At 43.2% G+C, this 20068-nt stretch overlaps 1 protein-coding gene across 5 annotated transcripts in view; it reads right to left on the reverse strand.

Annotated features, from left to right (window-relative positions):
- Positions 1–20068, reverse strand: part of nrcama (neuronal cell adhesion molecule a) — a 427797-nt gene that overhangs the window by 18202 nt on the left and 389527 nt on the right. For 3 of the 5 annotated variants that reach the window (XM_078568476.1, XM_078568475.1, XM_078568474.1), the window contains 6 exons: positions 18751–18783; positions 17680–17745; positions 13648–13764; positions 8600–8758; positions 3755–3886; positions 2707–2785 (listed from right to left, as the gene is read on the reverse strand). In XM_078568476.1, the coding sequence (XP_078424602.1) occupies positions 2707–2785; positions 3755–3886; positions 8600–8758; positions 13648–13764; positions 17680–17745; positions 18751–18783 (586 nt within the window). The remainder of the gene's footprint in view (positions 1–2706; positions 2786–3754; positions 3887–8599; positions 8759–13647; positions 13765–17679; positions 17746–18750; positions 18784–20068) is intronic. The other 2 variants (XM_078568478.1, XM_078568477.1) reach the window with 2 other exon arrangements.

Here is a 20068-nt window from a genome sequence, read left to right on the forward strand (position 1 = left end):
TCTGTGGACAAAACATATCAGGGAATTTTCCACATTGTCAGACAGATACCAGTGCTATAACTGTACTGGACAGCTTGGCTAGCGCCACAAGTCTTCAGCACTACAGCCAGGATGTTCTCAGGGCCCACAGCCTTTGCAGTATGGATTGTGTTCAGCTATTCCTTGATGTCACATGGAGTGAATCAAATTGGCTGAAGAGTGGCATCTGTGATGGTACAGACCACAGGAGGAGGCTGAGAGGAATCATTCATTCAGCATTTTTGGCCGAAGGTGGTCACAAATTTTTAAGCCTTAACTTTTGCACTCAAGGTCTGGATTCTGCCATCACTGAGGATGGGGAATATTTGCTGAACCTCCTCCTCCTCCCATTTGTTGTTTAATTGTCCACCACCATTCACAAACCAAATGTGGCAGGACTACAGAGCTTTGATCTGATCTGTTGATTGTGGGATTGCTTCACTCTGCCTGTTGTTTCCACTGTTTATCATGCATTCAGTCCTTTGTAGTAGCTTCACCGTGCATTCATAATGTGGGAAAACTAGTTGATTATCAACCTGCAAATCCTTCCAATATGCCTATGGCAGGCAATAAGAGCAGGAGAGTTTCCTGGTCAGCCAGACTGCAGAAGGCAATGGCAAACCACTGCAGTATTTTGCCAAGCATAATCATGGACCAATGCAATAGAAGTCCATTGTTGACAACACCATCTTAGGGCTTGGTACCTGAAGAGTGAGAGAGTAGCTTCACTAGGTTGACACCTCATTTTTATGAACTAGGGTTGGTCCTTGGCTTGATGGCAATGGTACAGTAAAGGATATGCCAGGCTATAAGGTTACAATGCCTCATAGGTGCCAGTTTTGAGCTGCTGGATATGTTCTGTATCTATCCCATTTTGCACGAGAGTAGTGCCACACAACACAATGGAAGCCGTACTCAGTGTGAAGATGGGATTTCACCTCTGCAAGAAGCATGTGCTGGTCACTCCTACCAATATTCTGAAGGATAGAATATGCTGTGGCAAGTAGAATGGTGAACATGATGTCAAGAGAACTTTATCCTCCATGTTGGTTTTCCTACAACCTGCCACAGGCTCAGACTGGCAGATATGTCCTTCAGGACTTGGTCAGCTCAGGCAGTCCTGATGCTCGTCTGCCACTCTTGGCATGAATTGAAGTCCCTCACTAAGAGTACGCTCTGTGCCCCTGCTACCCTCAGTGTGTATTCCAAGAGGTGTTCAACATGAAGGAGTATTGATTCATCAATGTTTTTTTTATCCTTTCCCGGACTATGGGTTTTGCTGCCTAGGGCAGCATTTATTGCCCATCCCTATTTTCCCTTGAGAAGGTGCTGGTGAGTTGCCTTCTTGATCCGCTACAGGCCATGTGATGTAGGTAAAATTTCTTCCCTAGCACACATGAGTAAACCAGCTGTGTTTTTATAACACTCCAGTCACTTCATGGTCACCATTGCTGAGACTTACCTTTCATTCCGGAATTGAACTGTGGTCCTTTCAGAACAGTTGGAGTCATTTAGCCCCTCGAGTCTGTTCTGCTATTCAGTAGATCATGGTTAATTTGTACCTGAACTGAATTTGCCTGCCTTTGTTCCATATCCCTTAATACCCTCAGATAACAAAAATCTATTGATCTGGTGTTGAAAATTTCAACAGCAATCACAGCCTCTTGGGGAGAGCACTCCAGATTCCACTACCCTTTACGTGAAATACTGCTTCCGCATTTCACTCCTGAATAGCCCAGCTTTAATTTTAAGGGGTGCTCCATTACACTGGATTCCTCAATCGGAGGAAAGAGATTCTCTGTACTTGCTCCAACAAATCCTTCTATCGAAACAGCTCAGTTAGTTTGCAGGAAACAACAGGGATCCTGAGTTGTGTCCTTTATCTTTGATTGTTCTCTCTAAAGAGACACTTTACAGCAAGGATACAGTATATATATTGTAAACACATTGCTCCCTCCCATTCAATCAGCACCTCTTCCTTCATGCCACACCCACTAAAACTCCCTCCCTGAACACTTCCACCTCTGCCTTCAAAACTCATAATGACTCTTCTCTTCTCCCAACTTCTCTGCTTCTACCCCAAACCCTCGATTCCCCTTTAATTCTCCTGCCTCCCGGTTAGTGTCCACTTTTCTAATCCATGCCCCAAGACATCCCTGTGTACGTGAGGAAGTTCCTGTTACATAGCACCCGCTGTGGCCATTTTGTCAACATCCTGCTCTAGCAACTCGGAAGATGCAAACCTTTGAAACGATTGGTTCCAGTCTTGCAAATCTAGAAACAATCGTTTCCAAAACGTTAACTGATTGGATGTTCCTGTGCCAGCTTTTTTAAAAGGTCCGTACGTAATTACAATTGCATCCAATTCATCAAGTCAGAGGCAGAGAGCAGTTTTACAAGTGTGATCACTGATGAAATTGGGATGCCGGGATCTACGTATGAAACATTGATTACACATATATTTAGGGGACAAAGGAGGGACCGTAGAACTGAGAGTTCAGATTTTCTACAATATGGGAAGAAACAAGATATTGCAAATAAAAAAGCCACAACCGCAACACAGACCATTCACAGTTTCAAAGATCACTATGTTCAACAGGCCCAGGACTAAAGACTCCGACCAGCTGGGTAGCTCTTCAATGAGACAGTACAGAGAGGCAGATGACAGGGTACAGGACAGGTGCTCACCTGTATTCACCGAAGGCTCCATCGTCCTCTTTCATGGGCTGGATCTCTGGGTCTGCGTGAGCATCCTCTTTCTCCTTGACTGCAGACGTCAGAGATTGAAAAAAAAAAGACCAGCATTAAATTCGTGGGTGGTTCTCCATTTGGAGAAATGTCTGCCGGTGGGGGGAGGAGTGGGCTGGAGTGGATGGGAGGGGAAATGGAGTGGAGTGAGGAATGGAGAGAGGAGAGAGGGGACAGCAATGTTACAGATCGGGTAAAGTAGATGAAGCTTTACTATGCTATTAATTGACCTGGGCAGCCAATGCTAAAGCTGTTAAAGGCAGGAAATTTAGCCTAAAATTTCCTTGGCTGAGAGTATGGAGGAAACATTAAATTAGGACATTCTCACTCCCATTGAAACCTGCTGCATTATTACATTCTCCCAAATCCCATAAACCTTAATTCCTAGCATAGCTGCATGTTTAAACATTGTAAGCAGGGGTTGAGCCACACCAACTTGTGGAAGACTATATCCGGATTCGCTAGTCCCACTAGTATCCCACTGGGTGGAATTACAGTGTCTGAAAATGGAGCCTAGTCCAGTTGTGCTTGAACAAAAGAGAAAGTAGTGTTATTCTCAGTCATACTTTGATTATGAAGATGAATTGTTGAATGTTATTTCTTCTTTTAAGGGGTTAACTCTTTTCTGTCCCTTCACTGCTGTTTCTGTAGCAACCATTCCTTGCTGCTCTAGACAATGCCTATGTTCAATTTGTGCATTTCTTGTTGTGATACTAAACAACTCTGAACCAGGGCCCTCTTGTCTTGCTGCCCTGACATATCCACAGTCATTGTTCCAGTTTTACTTCCTTTTTCCTATGAAGTATCTGATGTACTTTTATAAGATTTTCTAAATGTATATTTTTAAAGTTGAAGAGCCAAATCTTATCAGCTCATTCCTCATGCAACACCCCAATTGGTCTCATCTGCCCTGCCTTCAAGGCCAAGATGGCTCCCTTATATTAACATGACATGCACTCTCCACAGCCTCAGCGAAAGGCGCACTAACCTGGATATTTGCCTCCTTTATTCCTTTTGATGAAGCAGACAATCAAGAGAATCAGGATCAGGAGGGCGATGGCGCACATTAAACCAATGAACCAACCCTGGGTGGCAATGTCTACCTGGCGGCTTGCCATGGCTGAGGTGCCGTTTAATTGAAAAAGAGAGGGAGAAAATGCTGATTAAGATGTGAAACAAAGTGATCATAAGGGAAGATAACAACCCAGGGAAATTTCTGTTTGTCTGAGTTCATTGCACACTGGGAATAGGTTATCTTATATCAACTAATGACAATTAAAAACAGAAGAGCAAATATTTGTTATGTACTCATCATGAATCCCAACCACAGGTAATACTACGAGGAAATGAAAATCACACAAAAATGCTTGACGTGGATTCATAGCCTTACACTGAATAATTTGCAAGTTAGTCACTGAAGTAAATGGGTTGTGCATCATTTTTAATATCAATCATGAGGGGTTAAAGGGGGCAATTTTGACTTGGGGTAACAGTGTAAAACAGAGCTATCAATTCAGCTGCCCATTTTATACCTTTCCCCATTTTTATTCCCATCGGCTTCAATGAAACTGGGAGCAGACAGGTAACGGGCAGCCGAACTGATGCCATCCATTTCCTATTATCACTCAAAGCCAAACTACCCAATTCTTTTCCAAAGTAGCAAACGTTTAACTTATTTTTCCCCCCAATTTTCTGTCCTACTTGAAGACACTGGATCTTGCCCGAGGAAAGCCCAATAGGAAATGGCATAGGGGGTCAGTCTTACTGTGTCAGCCAATACTCACAAGACTAATAGCTATTCAACAATGGGGAAGGACAGGGTTGGGGGTTGTTAGCGTGGAGCCCCTGGACACTGAGTAGCAGTCAGGGGAGGGAAGCCTTTCTACTTATTTCCTCAGTTGAACCTGCAACCTTCAAAGCTGTTTGTCTAGGTGCCACACCAAGCTCCTGATATACCCATTGCACCTTTGAGAAGATGTAAGGTAAGTTTGGAGGAACACTTGATGCAGAGTCAAGCACCGACTTATAGGAGAATTTACTGCTGTGTTTTTGCAATGGGGCACAAGTAGTGAAGTGGAGAGCTGGCTGCTTAATAACCAACAGAAACAGTGGACATCATCTGGATGCCTGGAGTGCAGGGGATCTAGCAGCTACTGGATTTTGCACATTCCTTGACAGAAGTTGAGAACAACTGACTTGTTCCTTTAGTGCCACAATATTGTGTTTGAATATGCCCTGTCAACCCTACAAGACAGGATAAAGCAAAACTTGACAAACTTGCCTTATAAGTTGAACCACACTGATGTTTCTGAAGAAAACTGTAAATGGTTGGCTAGATAATCTATAGGCGGCACAAGGTCAGCATTTAGCTTTTGGGAAAGGGGAGTGGTGTAATGAAGAGTCTGAGAAAGTAAAGTGCAACACAGGAATGCTACGTCTAGGATGGTAAGGGGACATGCAGAAGTAACCAGCAAACAATGAAAGGCTTTATTCTTGACATCTCTCAGAATCATCTCAGAGAGCTCCAAATACAATTACTTTGAAGAACTTGCACTTTTGTCATTATCTGTTAGAGTTTGTACGGGACAAAGGCTCGAATGAGACTGTCTCATTGTACGACTGCCAAAACCAATCTCCTCCTCTCCAACACAAACCAACTTATGGACCGAGATTCAATTCTGTTTGCCTTTCTACCTGGCTGTTGATTATCTACTGCGGGGAGGAGAGGGGATCTAGTCCAATATCATGGAGGTTTCAGTTCATATTCAGTGACAGGGCAAACTCACTTTGAAAATCAAAGCAACAAAACAACATGAGTCACTAAGTAGCATGCAAGGAATGAAGAGAGGCAAAAGGATACACTGCGTGGAGATATGCAACTAGAAAGGAGCTCCATAAGCACCAAAATATTTTATAAAATATCAAAGGTCACTTAGACTAGTACTGACAGTGAATTTGTGTTGAGTTAAAAATACCCAATGAATGGGGAAAACTCAGCAGCGTGCAGAGTTGCTCCTCTACCTAGTCCTGATTCAAGGATGCTCCTGCCATTCATCACAACTGAATACAAGGAGCTGGTAGGCCACAACATTAAAAAAAAACAGTCCCATCAAATCTTTCGTTCTTCAACACTTAACTGTTACTAAATTATCACTAGCGTCTTGAAGAATCATGCAACATGTCTCATGGGCATATGCATTTTTAGACGTCAAGCTATTTCACTATTTCTCTGGCCAAAACCTATAATCACATCAAACTAGACTTCAAATGTTTTTATTTACACATAGTACCTTAGAGTCTGATAGTTATAAGATGAAAGAGGAATTGAAATGTCTCTTCGCAGCTATCAGAGAGAACCACAAACTAAAAGACAGCATGTAGATAGTGAAAGAGTTAAAGACACAGCATTGAAAGAGTTAAAGACACAGCATTGAAAGAGTTAAAGACTCAGTATTGAAAGAGTTAAAGACACAGCATTGAAAGAGTTAAAGACACAGCATCGAAAGAGTTAAAGACACAGCATTGAAAGAGTTAAAGACTCAGTATTGAAAGTGTTAAAGACACAGCATTGAAAGAGTTAAAGACACAGCATTGAAAGCGTTAAAGACACAGCATTGAAAGAGTTAAAGACTCAGTATTGAAAGAGTTAAAGACACAGCATTGAAAGCGTTAAAGACACAGCATTGAAAGAGTTAAAGACTCAGTATTGAAAGAGTTAAAGATACAGCATTGAAAGAGTTAAAGACACAGCATTGAAAGCGTTAAAGACACAGCATTGAAAGAGTTAAAGACACAGCATTGAATGAGTTAAAGACACAGCATTGAAAGAGTTAAAGACACAGTATCCCTTTTTATTTGTCTTGAAGTTGTCCTTGTAACTTACTGAGGGAACTCCCCCCTCCTTCGGACCCAGTTCAGCTGTTGATCACCCTCAGATCATGTGCCTTGGAAGGGGAGCAGGCGTTTGAAGAGGGAAAAGATTCATGTGCGTAATAGACAGGTTTCACAAGTTTACAGCAAATTCACACACCAGGAATTGATCACCTGTGGCATTGCTCTCAAGTAATCCAGAGCAAGGTTGTGATGTTTAGCTGAGGTTAACCTGGGCTAGGTTTTTGAGAACACTGCTCAGGAACTCCTTCTAGGGAGGTGATCCAGGTGGGTACATTTGAGATCAATCAGGGGCTAATTATTCAAGGAAGTTTCTGTAAACTGGCAACTGCTTGTAAATTCCCACATTGTTCCCTTGAGGGGCTATCAACATAAGAAAACAATCAGTGGAAAATGACTGGCTTTCCTTTTCGTTGCATAGTATTGATCCTTTGGAACTATGACGAACATCCCTAGAATACAGAACACAGAGAGGGAGGAAAAGCAAAAATGTTTCTTACACTACTGAAGTGAGGCCCCGTGTGGCTCTGTAGCTGCCTGTGGGCTATTTAAAGTGAACTTAATGATTGTCCATAATTACTACAGTTTTAGCAACTCTGCCAATACAGCCTTGTAGAAAGTATCAAAGGGGTAGAAGGGTGGACTGGATTTAATTTGTCAGCTCTGAACCCCAACTGTAGCAGACTAATAGAAAAGGGACACCGTCCCTTTAAAATGCTAGGCCTGAAGAACCAAATACTACTTTAATGCATCAGGCTGCATCAACACGACTCTTTTACTAGATATCAAAATTCTAATTTAATAATTGTAGGGTTGTAAAATAGGACTGCAAATCTATCAAAATGCCATCAATCAGCACTGATTGTAAGACCATATGCATAACTGTCATGTTGGTTCAGCGAGAGATGAGTGAAATACAGATGTGATAAAACAAGCACCAGACCCAATGTAAATCCGATTGAGTTATGCCATTGATACAGAAAGAGAACATCCCTGATGAGACCCTCAATGCAAGCAGGCTTCAGGACCATTATGAGCCATACAAAACTAGTAAATTAGCCTTACGACTGGATAAGCACAAAAGCAGCAGGACTTCAAACACTGGATCGAGGAGACCCACTTCATCATAGTCAAGGATAATCATTTCTGGTTTTCACATATAACACAAACTGTGTAGGTGGTTAGAATTGCAGAATGCTCTCACTGAATAAGCATCCAGGAATGCCGTGTAATAAAACCACAGTTAGATGTGGTGAGTTATCAAAAACCAGTGGTCCTGTAATGCAATGTTGACAATACACACACACCCCCATAATCTTTCATAATGGCACTTGCAAGGTTAAGGAATATAGGGACAGGAGTAGGCCTCTCAAGCTTCTTCTCCCATTCAAGTAGGTCATGTCTGCTCTATATCTAAACTCCATGAACCTGCCTTTGCTCCATATCCTTTCCTACTCTTAGCCAAAAGAAAAAAAATCTATCAACCTCAGTTTTGAAAATTTCAATTAACCCCCAGCATCCACGTCCTTTTTTGGGGAGGGAGCTTCAGATTTCCACTAGCCTCTGTGTAAAGAAGTGCTTCCTAACATCACCCATTAACAGCCTAGCTCTTATTTTAAGATTATGCCACCTAGTTCTGAAGTCCCCACCAGAGGAAATGTTAACATTTTTTAACTAAGTTCACCAGTGCACGTTCCTGTTTAAAATGATTTGAAAGCTTTGAGAAGCTCAGGCAAGACAATTCTCAACTTGCTTCAAAGGATACTTTGTTAATTGAGTGAAGCAAGTGCAGCGTCTCGAGATCCTAGAGTGCTGGCAGAAACTACTGAAAATGGGCCTGGCCATTGGATTTACACAGCCAACCCAACGGTCCGTCCACAGCCAGTCAGAAGCTTTGTCGGGAGGGAGGCCGAACCCGACTGCTCTTTGCTCACCGCCTCACCTGGTGGACGGGTCTCAAACCGCTCGTCCTTACTCCGCAACTGGCCCGCCTGGTTCTCGGCAATAACTCGCACTCTGTAAATAGTTCCCGGCAACAAGCCCTTTAGCACAAAGAAGGTCTGCGAGGCATTTATCTGCATTTTCTCCAGAGGCTCTTCACCTGAAAAGCGTATGGAGACAAACAACTGACATAATTGTGGCCAGATCCGATTGGTGTTACATTGACATCTCTTTTGCTGTAACTGGTGCTGACCTGAGCATGCTGTATATGTGTGTGCAATCAGAAAGGATTTGTGAGGTGCCCTTGGAGTACTGAAATACAAGTTAGGAAGTTTATTGTTCGACCAAGTGCTAAACTGTTGATAAATTAATTGGTTCCCCCACCTCCCCAGTGTTGATAAAATCAATTCAATTATTGATCACTGATCAGGCCAGCCACTCTCAAAATAACACATGACAATTATGACATTACGTTTCATAAGCAGTATTGCCGAGGCCTTTTCCTCTCTCCTGGCTCTCTCTTTCTCCTCTTCCAGGAGGGCTGCTGCCTCATGGTGGCAGCTCTACAGCAGCCAGTACTCACCAGCAGTGGTTGTTCACCCGTGGGCAGCATCAGTGCCAAGCCCAAACCTGCGCCCAAGTGTCTTCGTTTCCTCAGTCACTGCAGCAGCCACAAGAGCGTGGAGACCAGTTAGGGGGGAGAAGCAGGGCGCGATGAGGCTAATGGTAACACCCTCACCAGTGCATCAGCTGAGTAGTCAATGCAGGATTGTACAGGAATCAAAGTTCAGACCCAGACTTAATTCATTCACTCAGGGTATTGGGAAAGCATCCGGATGAGTTAAAACAGACAGCAAGTGGGTCAGCACTGAGATGTGAGATTCAAATACTACCCAGAGCATGTTGCTCCTTACTTGCACAGTACTCAAAGGGCCATTTCAAACAGGTGCGAAAATAAGAGGTGCAGCCAATTCCTGCTCAGAAAACCACTCCTTTACTAGAAAAAGGGCAAATATCGGGAGCTCAGAGTTTAGTGAGTGTGGTTTGTAGAATTTCTCATGTGGAGAATACTTTTCAAAATTATAACAAGGCTCCAATTTTCTCTAGCCTAGAAGAGGGAATCCAGTAAGGGATAGGCACATGTGCTAAATATTGGCATTTTCCCTGTGGTGAAGTGAGAAGCCAATGTCTGAGCACACAGGAGTTGGGTATTAATGGCCATTTCAGGTGGCACCCAAATTGTGAACAAGCCCTACTCCTCCCATGTCAAAGTTATTGTTTCTCCCAAAGTGTGTCGCTCTGTGCATTGTTTTGGTTCCCTTTTTCCACTCCTCCAGTCATCCCTATACATGTGGTAATCAAGGTCGTCAATGTGACTTTCAGAAAAATGGGCCTGATTCCCCAAGTATTGGTAAAAATCCCAATGGAATAAATTACAGTGTGTTGAGGTGCTTCAAACCAGAGGTCTTCACCATGTCTGCTTACAGGATGCAACAACACTGAAGCAAAACTGTGACCTTTCCCTCGGGTTTTCCCAACCTCTTCATATTGTTCCCTCCTATACAGGGGTTGTATAGTTCAGTTAACCAGTCCTTGTAATCTGGGGCAGGGGGCAAGGGTGGGGGAGATGTGCAAAACCAGTCATTCAGGGACAAATGATATCTGTCTCTGAATCAACAATGGGGAACTGGAACCCAAATATCTTTATAATTTGCCCCTTGACATAACTTGGCTGTCGATAGACTGGGAGCGTGAATAGAAGCTTTCAGTAGAAGGAGAAATGGGGCCCCATTTACAAAACATCATCCTGTATTTTCCCTTCTCTTGTGCTGTATTTCCAGCACATTCTCTTCTTAATCCAGTCACGATAGATCAGGTGGTGGGGTAGGCTTTCATCTAGAACTCTACAATTGCCCCTACGGCTGGTCAGAAGGTTGAGACACAGTTGCCGCAACATGGCATCTGTTTCTTAAATGACTCGATCCATCGCTCAAGAGGTGTATTGTATGTATTGTTGAGTTGTTAATTTTGCTGGCGTCAGGCCTTAATTTGTCTTGCACCAGTTTGCATCTGTGCCATATTGTCTCACTTTATCCTCAAGTCATGTTCCAAATATACCTTCTCTGTGCTGTTAAATATCTTATAGAGGTTTACAACCTGATGGGGCAGATGCAATTGTTCATGGACAGCGTTTGACCTCCAATTCAGCAATGGGAAATGAAACCCATGTGCCTGCATCATTTTCTATTGGTTCTATTGCGGGTCAACAGATTGCAAAAATGAATAGAAACTTTGAACAGAAGGTGACTGTAGCTTGGGTGGAAGAAATGTGTTGCTTGGACAAGGAGGAGCATTTTCTTCACAGGAATTTATAATTTGCACGGCTCAATAAGCAGGAGCGAACAGAATGGGTAAAGATGAATCATGTTTTGCATTCCAGCTAACGGAAACATATCACTTCACTGATGCTCAGCACACAGTCACTGAACAGACTAACCAGCTATCACACTAACAATGGATGGCAAGTAGTTGTGTCATCTCGAACAGCTAAAGTGCCAGTAAAATGCTTGTTAATCCAGACCAGTAATTATAGAGCCCAAGGCCCCAGTGTGCTGCTCAGATGGTTACTTAATTCGACCCCAATGTCTCAATGGCTGGACAGACCATTTGTAACTGAAACCAATCAAATTCTTAATGCATTGCGCCTCTTAGAAATAGCTCAAAGTGCCAGTGAGCCGAGTGCCAGCATCTTGCAAGGCAGCACGTTAGTATCAGGCTGCATGTGTCCCAGCAGATTAGATCACACGTGGTCTAGCCAATAAATGTATTGGCAATAATAAAAACAGAACATGCTGGAAATACTCAGCAGGTCTGACAGAAACACAGATAACATTTCAGGTTGATTGGCTGGCTTTCTCAATGACCAGCAGCTGCTTCACCATTGGCACTACTGTGACATAGTTTACAACTCCAATCTATTATCCAGGCTGGATGACCAGACAGATGTATGTCATGCTCTAAATGACTGTGACTAAAGTTAAGCATTTGACAGGAGTTTAGACACCCAGATAGAACCTACCCCATACCTCCTGGTGTGATACAGTATTTATAGGACTGTCACACAACGTGATGCACAGAACACACAAGCAAACCAAGCAAGAGTAGGGCCATTATGAGGATAAAAACAGAATGGCACTGGAGTGATGCAGACAATAGAACTGAATGTAAAGCTCAAGCATAGAAGTAACTGGTATATTTTAACTGGCTGAATCTACAAGTTGTCTAAATATTGTATAGTATGATGAGACTAGAACATAGAGTGTGTCTACAGAGAGAGAGAGAGAGATGGGGAGATGGCTCAGGTAGGGTGGATGAGGCCATGGAGAGATTGTATAAACTTCCTTTGCTTGTTTTCTAAAGTACTGAGAAATATGCATCCCTTTCTCTGGACAGAGGCTCATGTTGTAAATATAATTTCCTCATTAAAAGTTCAGTGCAGGCAGGCAGCATGATGGGAACAGAGAGCCTTGAAGAGGTTGTCCACATTCTTTGGTCTGCACACAATATAATTAGTATCTAGGGACATCACAGGATTACTGCAATTACCTTATTTGTTCGACAAAACACCAAAGTGAATATCTTCCATATTATCAAGCACTCCTAAGTGTCTCCTGTGCATGAAAGTTATGATAGTACATTGTCAGAGAAGGGGTTGACTGAGCAAAATGAGGAGCTCCACATCAAAATGGTCCTAGAAGTTGATAAAAGAATCAATAACATTTTGTGCGATTAGCACATTTCAAAGTTACAGTTCCTCAGGAACTAAATCTTTTATTTGATCTGAGGATGTGAGTGCCGCTCATTGTTGCTGCTAACCTGAAAGTCCCCATGCAGGCCACGAGCAAGTCAGCCTCTGTAAATTACTGTGCGTGTGCAGCTGTGCAAAAATGTTTAAAGTAGCTGCAGACTTAAAGGTATATTACCCACGCATTTGAAAAAAATACAGGGAATCTTGGCACTGTTGGCAAGGCTGTATTTAATTCCTACCCCTGGATGCCCTAACAAGTTGGTGGTGGGTCGTCCACATTACAGGGGTGTTAAGAGTCAACCATGTTGCTGCGTGACTGGAGTTACATATGGGTCAGACAGGATAATGGTAGCAGGTTTACCTTTCCTAAAGGACATTATGAACTAGCTGGGTTTTGAAACAACAAATATTCTATGAAGCGCTGAGAATGGAAAACTATGCAAGTGAGCAGTTATCATTTGCCCTCACTTTGATGCAGAGCAATTTTGGGCGTAGATTAACATAAAATATTGGCAGTGTAATCCGTGTAGTTGGCTCTGATTGAACAATTGAGTGGCCGATGACGAAGGTCCTGTGCTTTAACACCACTTTATTCTTGCACTGGCTGTAGTATGACTGCAGTCCAGTGCAAGTTGCACCTTAGAAATGTCCGGATAATCCATGGGGCCTCCAAAGAGCTTTTAAAACTTTGTGTTCAATCTTTTAATTGTTAGGAGAGTGTGAAGCTCTGTGGATATTTCCAAACCCTGTCTTTGGTGCACCAAGTGATGATCGTACTGAAGTCAGTCACAGTGTAACAAGGGTCTGCAAAACATGCTTTGCAGCCACTAAGTAGCACCATCAGACCAGCAGATGAAATATAACTATGGCCTGAGACTTGTGAATCAATACACAATTTCTGATCAGTCATATCTACCTCAATGTCTCTTCTGCTGGAATTGCATTTGCAAACCTTGAGGTACTTTTCCCTTAGTCCTGGCTGAAGTCCTGTTGTAGTAACATTATTTGGGGAGATCAAACTCCGGAATTTGATCAGTTTGTAACAATGGGACCAGAAGCTCAAGGTTGGAGTTAATCAGGCAGACTGATGGCACAGAGTCTCTTTTACTGGCACTGAGTGACTAATTTCTGAGATGACACAACAACCAGGTGGGTGAGACAAAAATGAACCAAATGTTCATCAGCATACACTGGAAGTTGCTAGATTAAAACACGGAGAATCCAATGAATTGAGGTCTTACTGTCAGCTATCTGATATTCAACATAAAAGTGCATATCCATTCGGTCAAACTCCCAACTGATATTTGCATGGGTTGCGGCTGAGGTTATGTTCGTAATTACTGGACGAAGGACCAGGACTAAGTAGGCAACAGAAGAGAGAGAGTCACGTGAAAAAGTACAATAGTGAGTGCATTAAAAAATACATAAAAAATAAAAGCAGCATAGAGACCAATTTCCTCTTCCGTAGGTTACTGGACTACATTCGTCTAAACATTTAATGGGTTCCCATAAAATTCTCTCCTCTGCTATCTTAATAGAAGCATAAGCCCATTTGAACTAAGAATTATGAAGCTTGATTGTTAGAACAGTGGAGGAAATAATTCCATAAGAACACATTAAACGCTCCATGACATAACTGCAAGGTTCCTGTGCATTGTCTCTTTGCACCAGAGGGGACTAAAGGCCTGGAAATTGCTCAGCACACAACACTTGACTGGACAGTCCTGAGGCAGTTCCTGGACCTTTTGGCACTAACTCACAGTACACTGGGTCCGTGCTCAGTTTGTGGTCAGCTGCTTTAGTGACAGAACCTGCTTTTAATTAGAACCACGCTGTCTGCACTTGCTGGTGTGGCCTTGTAAATGAAGGTAATATGTTTCTGCTTCATTGATCGCTGCTCCCAGGTCAGGTACAGAAGAGGGTTGGGCAGAGCAAAACTATTCCACTCTGCCCAAAGTGGTTTTACCTGCATTTAGTAATAAAGTGAACTGTCCATCGACTTCCCCCTTGCCCCATTTTCACATTTGCCATCCCGTGGCCTCTCTAACCAAAGCTGGGGCGGGAAGGAGGGGGTGGTGTAGGGGGTAGGTGGGCTGGGGCATTGCAAGACAGCATTGGGGAACTTGCCCGGCCATCTGGAGATTCTCCTGAATTTGACAGCAGAACCTCATTCTGATCGTCTTCCATTTCCTGACTGGCAGGTGGGCAGATTGACCCTGGCAGTAGACCTCAGGAGCAATCCCTGGTAATCACGGGGTAGATCAAAAATTGAAGGCTTGGGAGTTGGGGGGGGTGGGGTGTGGGGGGGAGAGACGGCCAAGATCATGGTGCAGACTAGCGATCGAGGGCTTGCTAATTGTTGCTGTGGTTAGTGGGGGTGAGGGCTATGATCAGCATAAGGAGGCCACAGTGCTGTTTGAAGGGTTGGCAAGGGAGTTGGGGGTGGGAGGGAGATGGAGGCACACCTGATCCTCTAGGAGTGCTGGAAAAGCACTTGCACTCCAGAGTTGACAACTTCCCCTTCCCTTTCCCTGAGCCAGCAGTAGTTAAATCCTTAAAACAGACTCCCAATTGCCTGGTTAAGAAGTGTCCTGCCTCTTCAAGAATGGATACAACCCCGTGCCTAGAAACCTGTCACTGGGAAAATGCCAATGGGTACAGGTTGGCCTTGTTTGTCCTGCTTTAAGCTTTAACTCCATCTCCTCCTGCCCATGATGGGTTGGGGGTGGGTGGAGATGGAGCGGACGTAAAAGTGAAAGTAAAATGTACACTTCTGGTGTCAAGTCAATTGTGAAGCAGTGGTATTTTTTTTTAAAAGAGCAGGACACTGCCGGACTCTTGTCTGTAACCCATCTCGACCTGTGTCGAGAACCAGGAGCTTTCTGACTTTACTTCAATTGCACCCATTTTCAAATCAATACCCGCTTTGTGTGACCTCTCACTTCTCACTATTTCAATTTTACTTAGCATGACAAAACCATAATGATCCTTTTGGAAACTAAACATACTACCTTTCTCTTAAAGTTGGATCTCACATTTGATGATGGAGGGTCTCACTCAACCTTCAGGGGCCTGCTCCAGTTCTGATTAACTTGCATTTATAGCACAGAGAAAGGCTCCATACATGCCTCTTCCCAGTGGATTTACTTCAACGCACCCTACCAAATTTTGCTCCCTCATGTACTCAGCTAGCTTCCCCTTAAATGCATCTATGCTATTCCCCTAAACTACCCCTTGTGGTAGGAAGTTCCACATTCTCACCCTTCTGAGTATTTTCTCCTGATTATTCAATTGCTTAGTGACTATCTTACATTTATGGCCACCAAGCAGAGGTGAGGGGAGGGAAAAAAATTACACAGTGAGGTGCAACCTGCAATGCACAGCCTCAGAGGTTGGTGGGAGCAGTTTCAAAAAGGAATTGGATAAATAGTTGGAAGGAAAAACATTTTCAGGCCTAAGGGGAGAAAGCAGTGGGCGGGAGGCTAATTGGATAGCTCTAGAAAGAGCCGGCACAGGGTCAATGGTATGAATGGCCTCCTTCTTCACTGCATCTAAGGCTTATGGTGGATGTGATGATGGTCACTTAGTTACGATGGAGTGTGGCATTCAATTACCTGGGGTCCTACCGAATTCTGATGGAGAGCTCCCGATCTTTTCCCTTTCAGGCACCGGTCAATCCTTTGCATATTTTCACCATTTATTTTGATTTTAAATCATGAATTCAAACATCTACCTCCAACCATGCCAAATATTGCATTATTCCAAATGCACAGTAATAGGAAAATCATGGAAAAACTCAGCAGGTCTGGCAGCGTCGGTGGAGAAGAAAACAGTTGACGTTTCGAGTCCTCATGACCCTTCGGCAGAACTTGAGTTCTGCCGAAGGGTCATGAGGACTCGAAACGTCAACTGTTTTCTTCTCCACCGATGCTGCCAGACCTGCTGAGTTTTTCCAGGTAATTCTGTTTTTGTTTTGGATTTCCAGCATCCGCAATAGCTTTTAGCTTTTTGTTTTTATAATAGGAAAATCATGTCCACTGCATGATGTAGGTAAGTGCTGTCAAAACTTGCTATGACTTTCTTATTGAAAAATACAGGTTGAACAAAATGCAGGACCAGAAAACCATGACTGAAAAATCTGTCCTTACACTTTTTAAGCAAAATACACTTGGGGTTTTGCCATTTCTTTTTAACTCTTATTGTTGATTTATCATTTTAACTTCTCCCTATGTCACATAACACTGGCCAGCTGAGTCATCAGGCCGTTTATTCTTAGGTTTTTGTCAGTGGTGGTGAAGAGCTGTCACTATGTCAGCTTAGGATTCTTTCCCTTTGCTTGGCACCTTCCTGAATGATTCTGCAGATATTCGGACACCTGCCCACCTGAATGTGGATAAATACAGAAGAGGATTCGCAATCTGAGTGGAATGATATGATAGTGCACCAACATGCTGGACTGCCATCCCTATCCTCTCCACCTTCCACTGAATATTTTGATCACGAGATTTCAGCACTGCCACAATATACTTCAAGAAATGTCTACACGGAAGGGAACCTTTTGGCCCATCCTGCTGTGGCCAGCACTGGCTCACCCACCTGAGCTATCTACTCCAATCCCACTTCTCTTCTCTTGACCATTTTCCTTCTTCAAGTACTTATTTCATTGACCCTTAAATGTGGTCAGCGTCTAGGCTTTGAAAGCTATCTGTGGTTCTGTGGTAATGCATTCATATTCTAATAACTCTTGACAGGAAACTTGTGATAATCATGAGTCTCAGCCACCTTGTTACTGAGTCACTGATCAGTAGGAGTAATCTTCCACTATTTACCCCCTCAAATTACTTCAACGTTTTGAACACACTATTAGAGGTTCCTGCTTAGGGATGGCGAGTTCCTGGGTGCAGTTAGGTCTGGTGTGAAGCCCATAATGAAACCAGGTAGTTATCTGGAGTTAGTAGAGGGGAACGATGAGTTTGGATCAAGCAGATTAAATGAAGGGCCACTGTGGCATTATTATAGATGCTTCATGGTGAGTTGGGATGTCGAGCAGAGAATGGCAAGATTAGATCCCTTTAATCCATTTGAACCAGTTCAATTCAAACCAGATAATTAAACCGAGCCTACTCGCTCCTAACATGTATCCCCCATACAATAATCAGTCTGTAGACAACACAACTTTGCATGTTTGTTGATACAAATAATAGTAAGCACTACTGAAGTTATATTCACAAGAAAAGCAATACTGAAGGTTGTATTCACAAGAGAGCCAATACCCTTCATTTTTTCATCAACAGGGATTATTATATCTGTTTTCAGTAATGGAGATGTTGCAGATATTCCTGGAGCAGCAGAGAGAGGAAGAAAAAGAACAAATGAGACAGAGGGAAGGTGCAGTAAAATGCAGCAATATAATCATTTGGAAGTTTAGAGAGAGAGATAGTAGACACTCGGGAAAGAATAGGAACCGCGCAGAATGTGCCATTTTGGATTATCTGTGAGTCATGCTGGGTTTCGCTCCACAATGGGGTTGCCAACTCCGCCTGGACATATTCCTGGAGATTTTGTCACACAACTTCCCAACTCCAATCAAACAGCCTCCCTCATGACAAATAAACAAAAACATAAACAATAAACAAAGAAAATAAAAACTTTTTAAAAAAAAAACGTCCCCATGATTTTTGTCCACGTTTGCTCATAGTTTCGGGAAACTCCCGGACAATCCTGGAGGGATACAAGTGGTCAGTCTTAAAAGCTGTGCCTTAGTGAGAAGGTGCTAAGCAGAGGCTCTACGTGACCCAGAGACAGAGAGAAAGGAAAATCCAGAGAGCCTCTCACTTTGGCCCCAACATCTCCCACAGCAAAAACCCAACCCTCTCAGCCAGCGATACTATTTGATGCAGAATAGGTGAAGAGAGTCTCACCCTGAAAGAGAATTATTCAGTTGAAGGAAAATAAAACCAGAAGCAAAACTATTGTTAGAAATTGGGCCTGTTAAAATCTATGACACGCAACTGAAATTTCATGCACACTCAAGAGTTAAGGCATTTGCTGTTAATCTTAAAAAAAGTGCGGTTAACAATAAACAGCTAGGCTGCACAAATTCAGGAGAGTGCAGGGCTATTGATCAAGAGCTGCCCGCACCTCCAAGACAGCACATTCAATGCAATCTATGAAACAAGCTTTTCTTGCAGATTCTGCTGGGGATTGTTGTACAACACACGATAGGAAGAACTAAAGAGCTGTCAGCCTCAGCTCCACTACCCCGACTAATGCACCCCAAACTGTTGCAACTCAAACCCAAATGCACGGCAAACAGTCACAAACTCAGAAACCATGCAGGTTACCTTTGCCTGCCCCTGGGGCAGTTTGATGAATCACTGCCAATAGTGAAAGAGAGAGAGAGAGAGAGAGAGAATTGGGGGGGGTGGGCGTGAGGGGAAAGGAACAATAAAAAAACACAGACTGTATAATTAGGAGCACACTGGGAATACACTGGAAACATGCACAGAGAAAGACAAATATCAAAACACGTTGACACCGTTTCCAAATTCAGCAGGTTTTCTTTTGAAAAGGGAGCTAAGGGCTTTGCAGCGACACAATGGATAAACTACACAAACAATTTGAGGGGCAGAACTTTATCACGGATCGCAGCTGATAACAAGTGGGATCAAACTGGCCACCTGTGATACATCTTGCCCAATTTCCAGTTCCATTGACTTCAACAGACTGAACATCAAGCTGACTGTACAATGGGCTCCCAGTTGAATTCCGCCCAAGACAAATTTCTACCCCAACTTGTTGGTCTGAAGTTCCCCTAATGGAAGCTCTAACTCATTGAAAGAGAAAACCATCAAGTGTCTGCCTGTTCCTATCCCACAGTGTAATTGCAGGGCTAGAGCAAGAAGCTGCCACTTCAATGGCAACAAATGTGACTAGAACCAAAATGGCAAATGCAATCACCAAGAGTTCCAGAGTTCCTCCACCAGTGCGTGACGCACTTGCAATTCCCAGAAGTTTTCCGGCTCCTCAACCCTCAACACTTGCCGGTGATCCCATCGACTTCATTTTCCCAGGCAAAGCAATGGAGTATCATCGGCAGTGGGAATGACAGAGGTCGAGGGTCAGGAATCAGTAGACCTGCTGGGTAGCCTGATGATTTGTAAAATATACCGCAGTCTTGTTTTACTTCATTTTTATGGATATAAAATTTCATTAATTGATGAATGTTGGCAACACAGCAGAATGTTTGGAACAGGTACTTCTGGCAACAGCAGTGTTCTCAAAGCTTCCTATCCATGTGGCTGTATCCAAACTGTGATCATCCTATTGGCCTACTGGGTCAACTCTGGCCTGTATGTGGCAATGTGCTTAAAGAAACAAGAAGCAATTTACTCTCGAGTCGGAACCTCCACTGAAATCATCCAAACCTTTCAGAAGGTGGTGGTGTTTGGCAGGTCAAACTAACCACTGGAAATGCTCCACGTTTCTGTTCAATGTTGCTGCACATGAAAACCAGGAGGGCTGATGTGCCCAATCGGCAGAATGAATCTCAAAATCATCCAGAATATGTTGTGAAAAAATCATTCTTTTTTCATGTTAACTAAATTTAATCCAAATACCCACAGGGATTAATAAGCAGCCTTTCAACAACAGCAAGTCACT

This window comes from Cetorhinus maximus, chromosome 22 (assembly GCF_964194155.1).
Source record: "Cetorhinus maximus chromosome 22, sCetMax3.hap1.1, whole genome shotgun sequence".
Taxonomy (NCBI): Eukaryota; Metazoa; Chordata; class Chondrichthyes; order Lamniformes; family Cetorhinidae; genus Cetorhinus; species Cetorhinus maximus.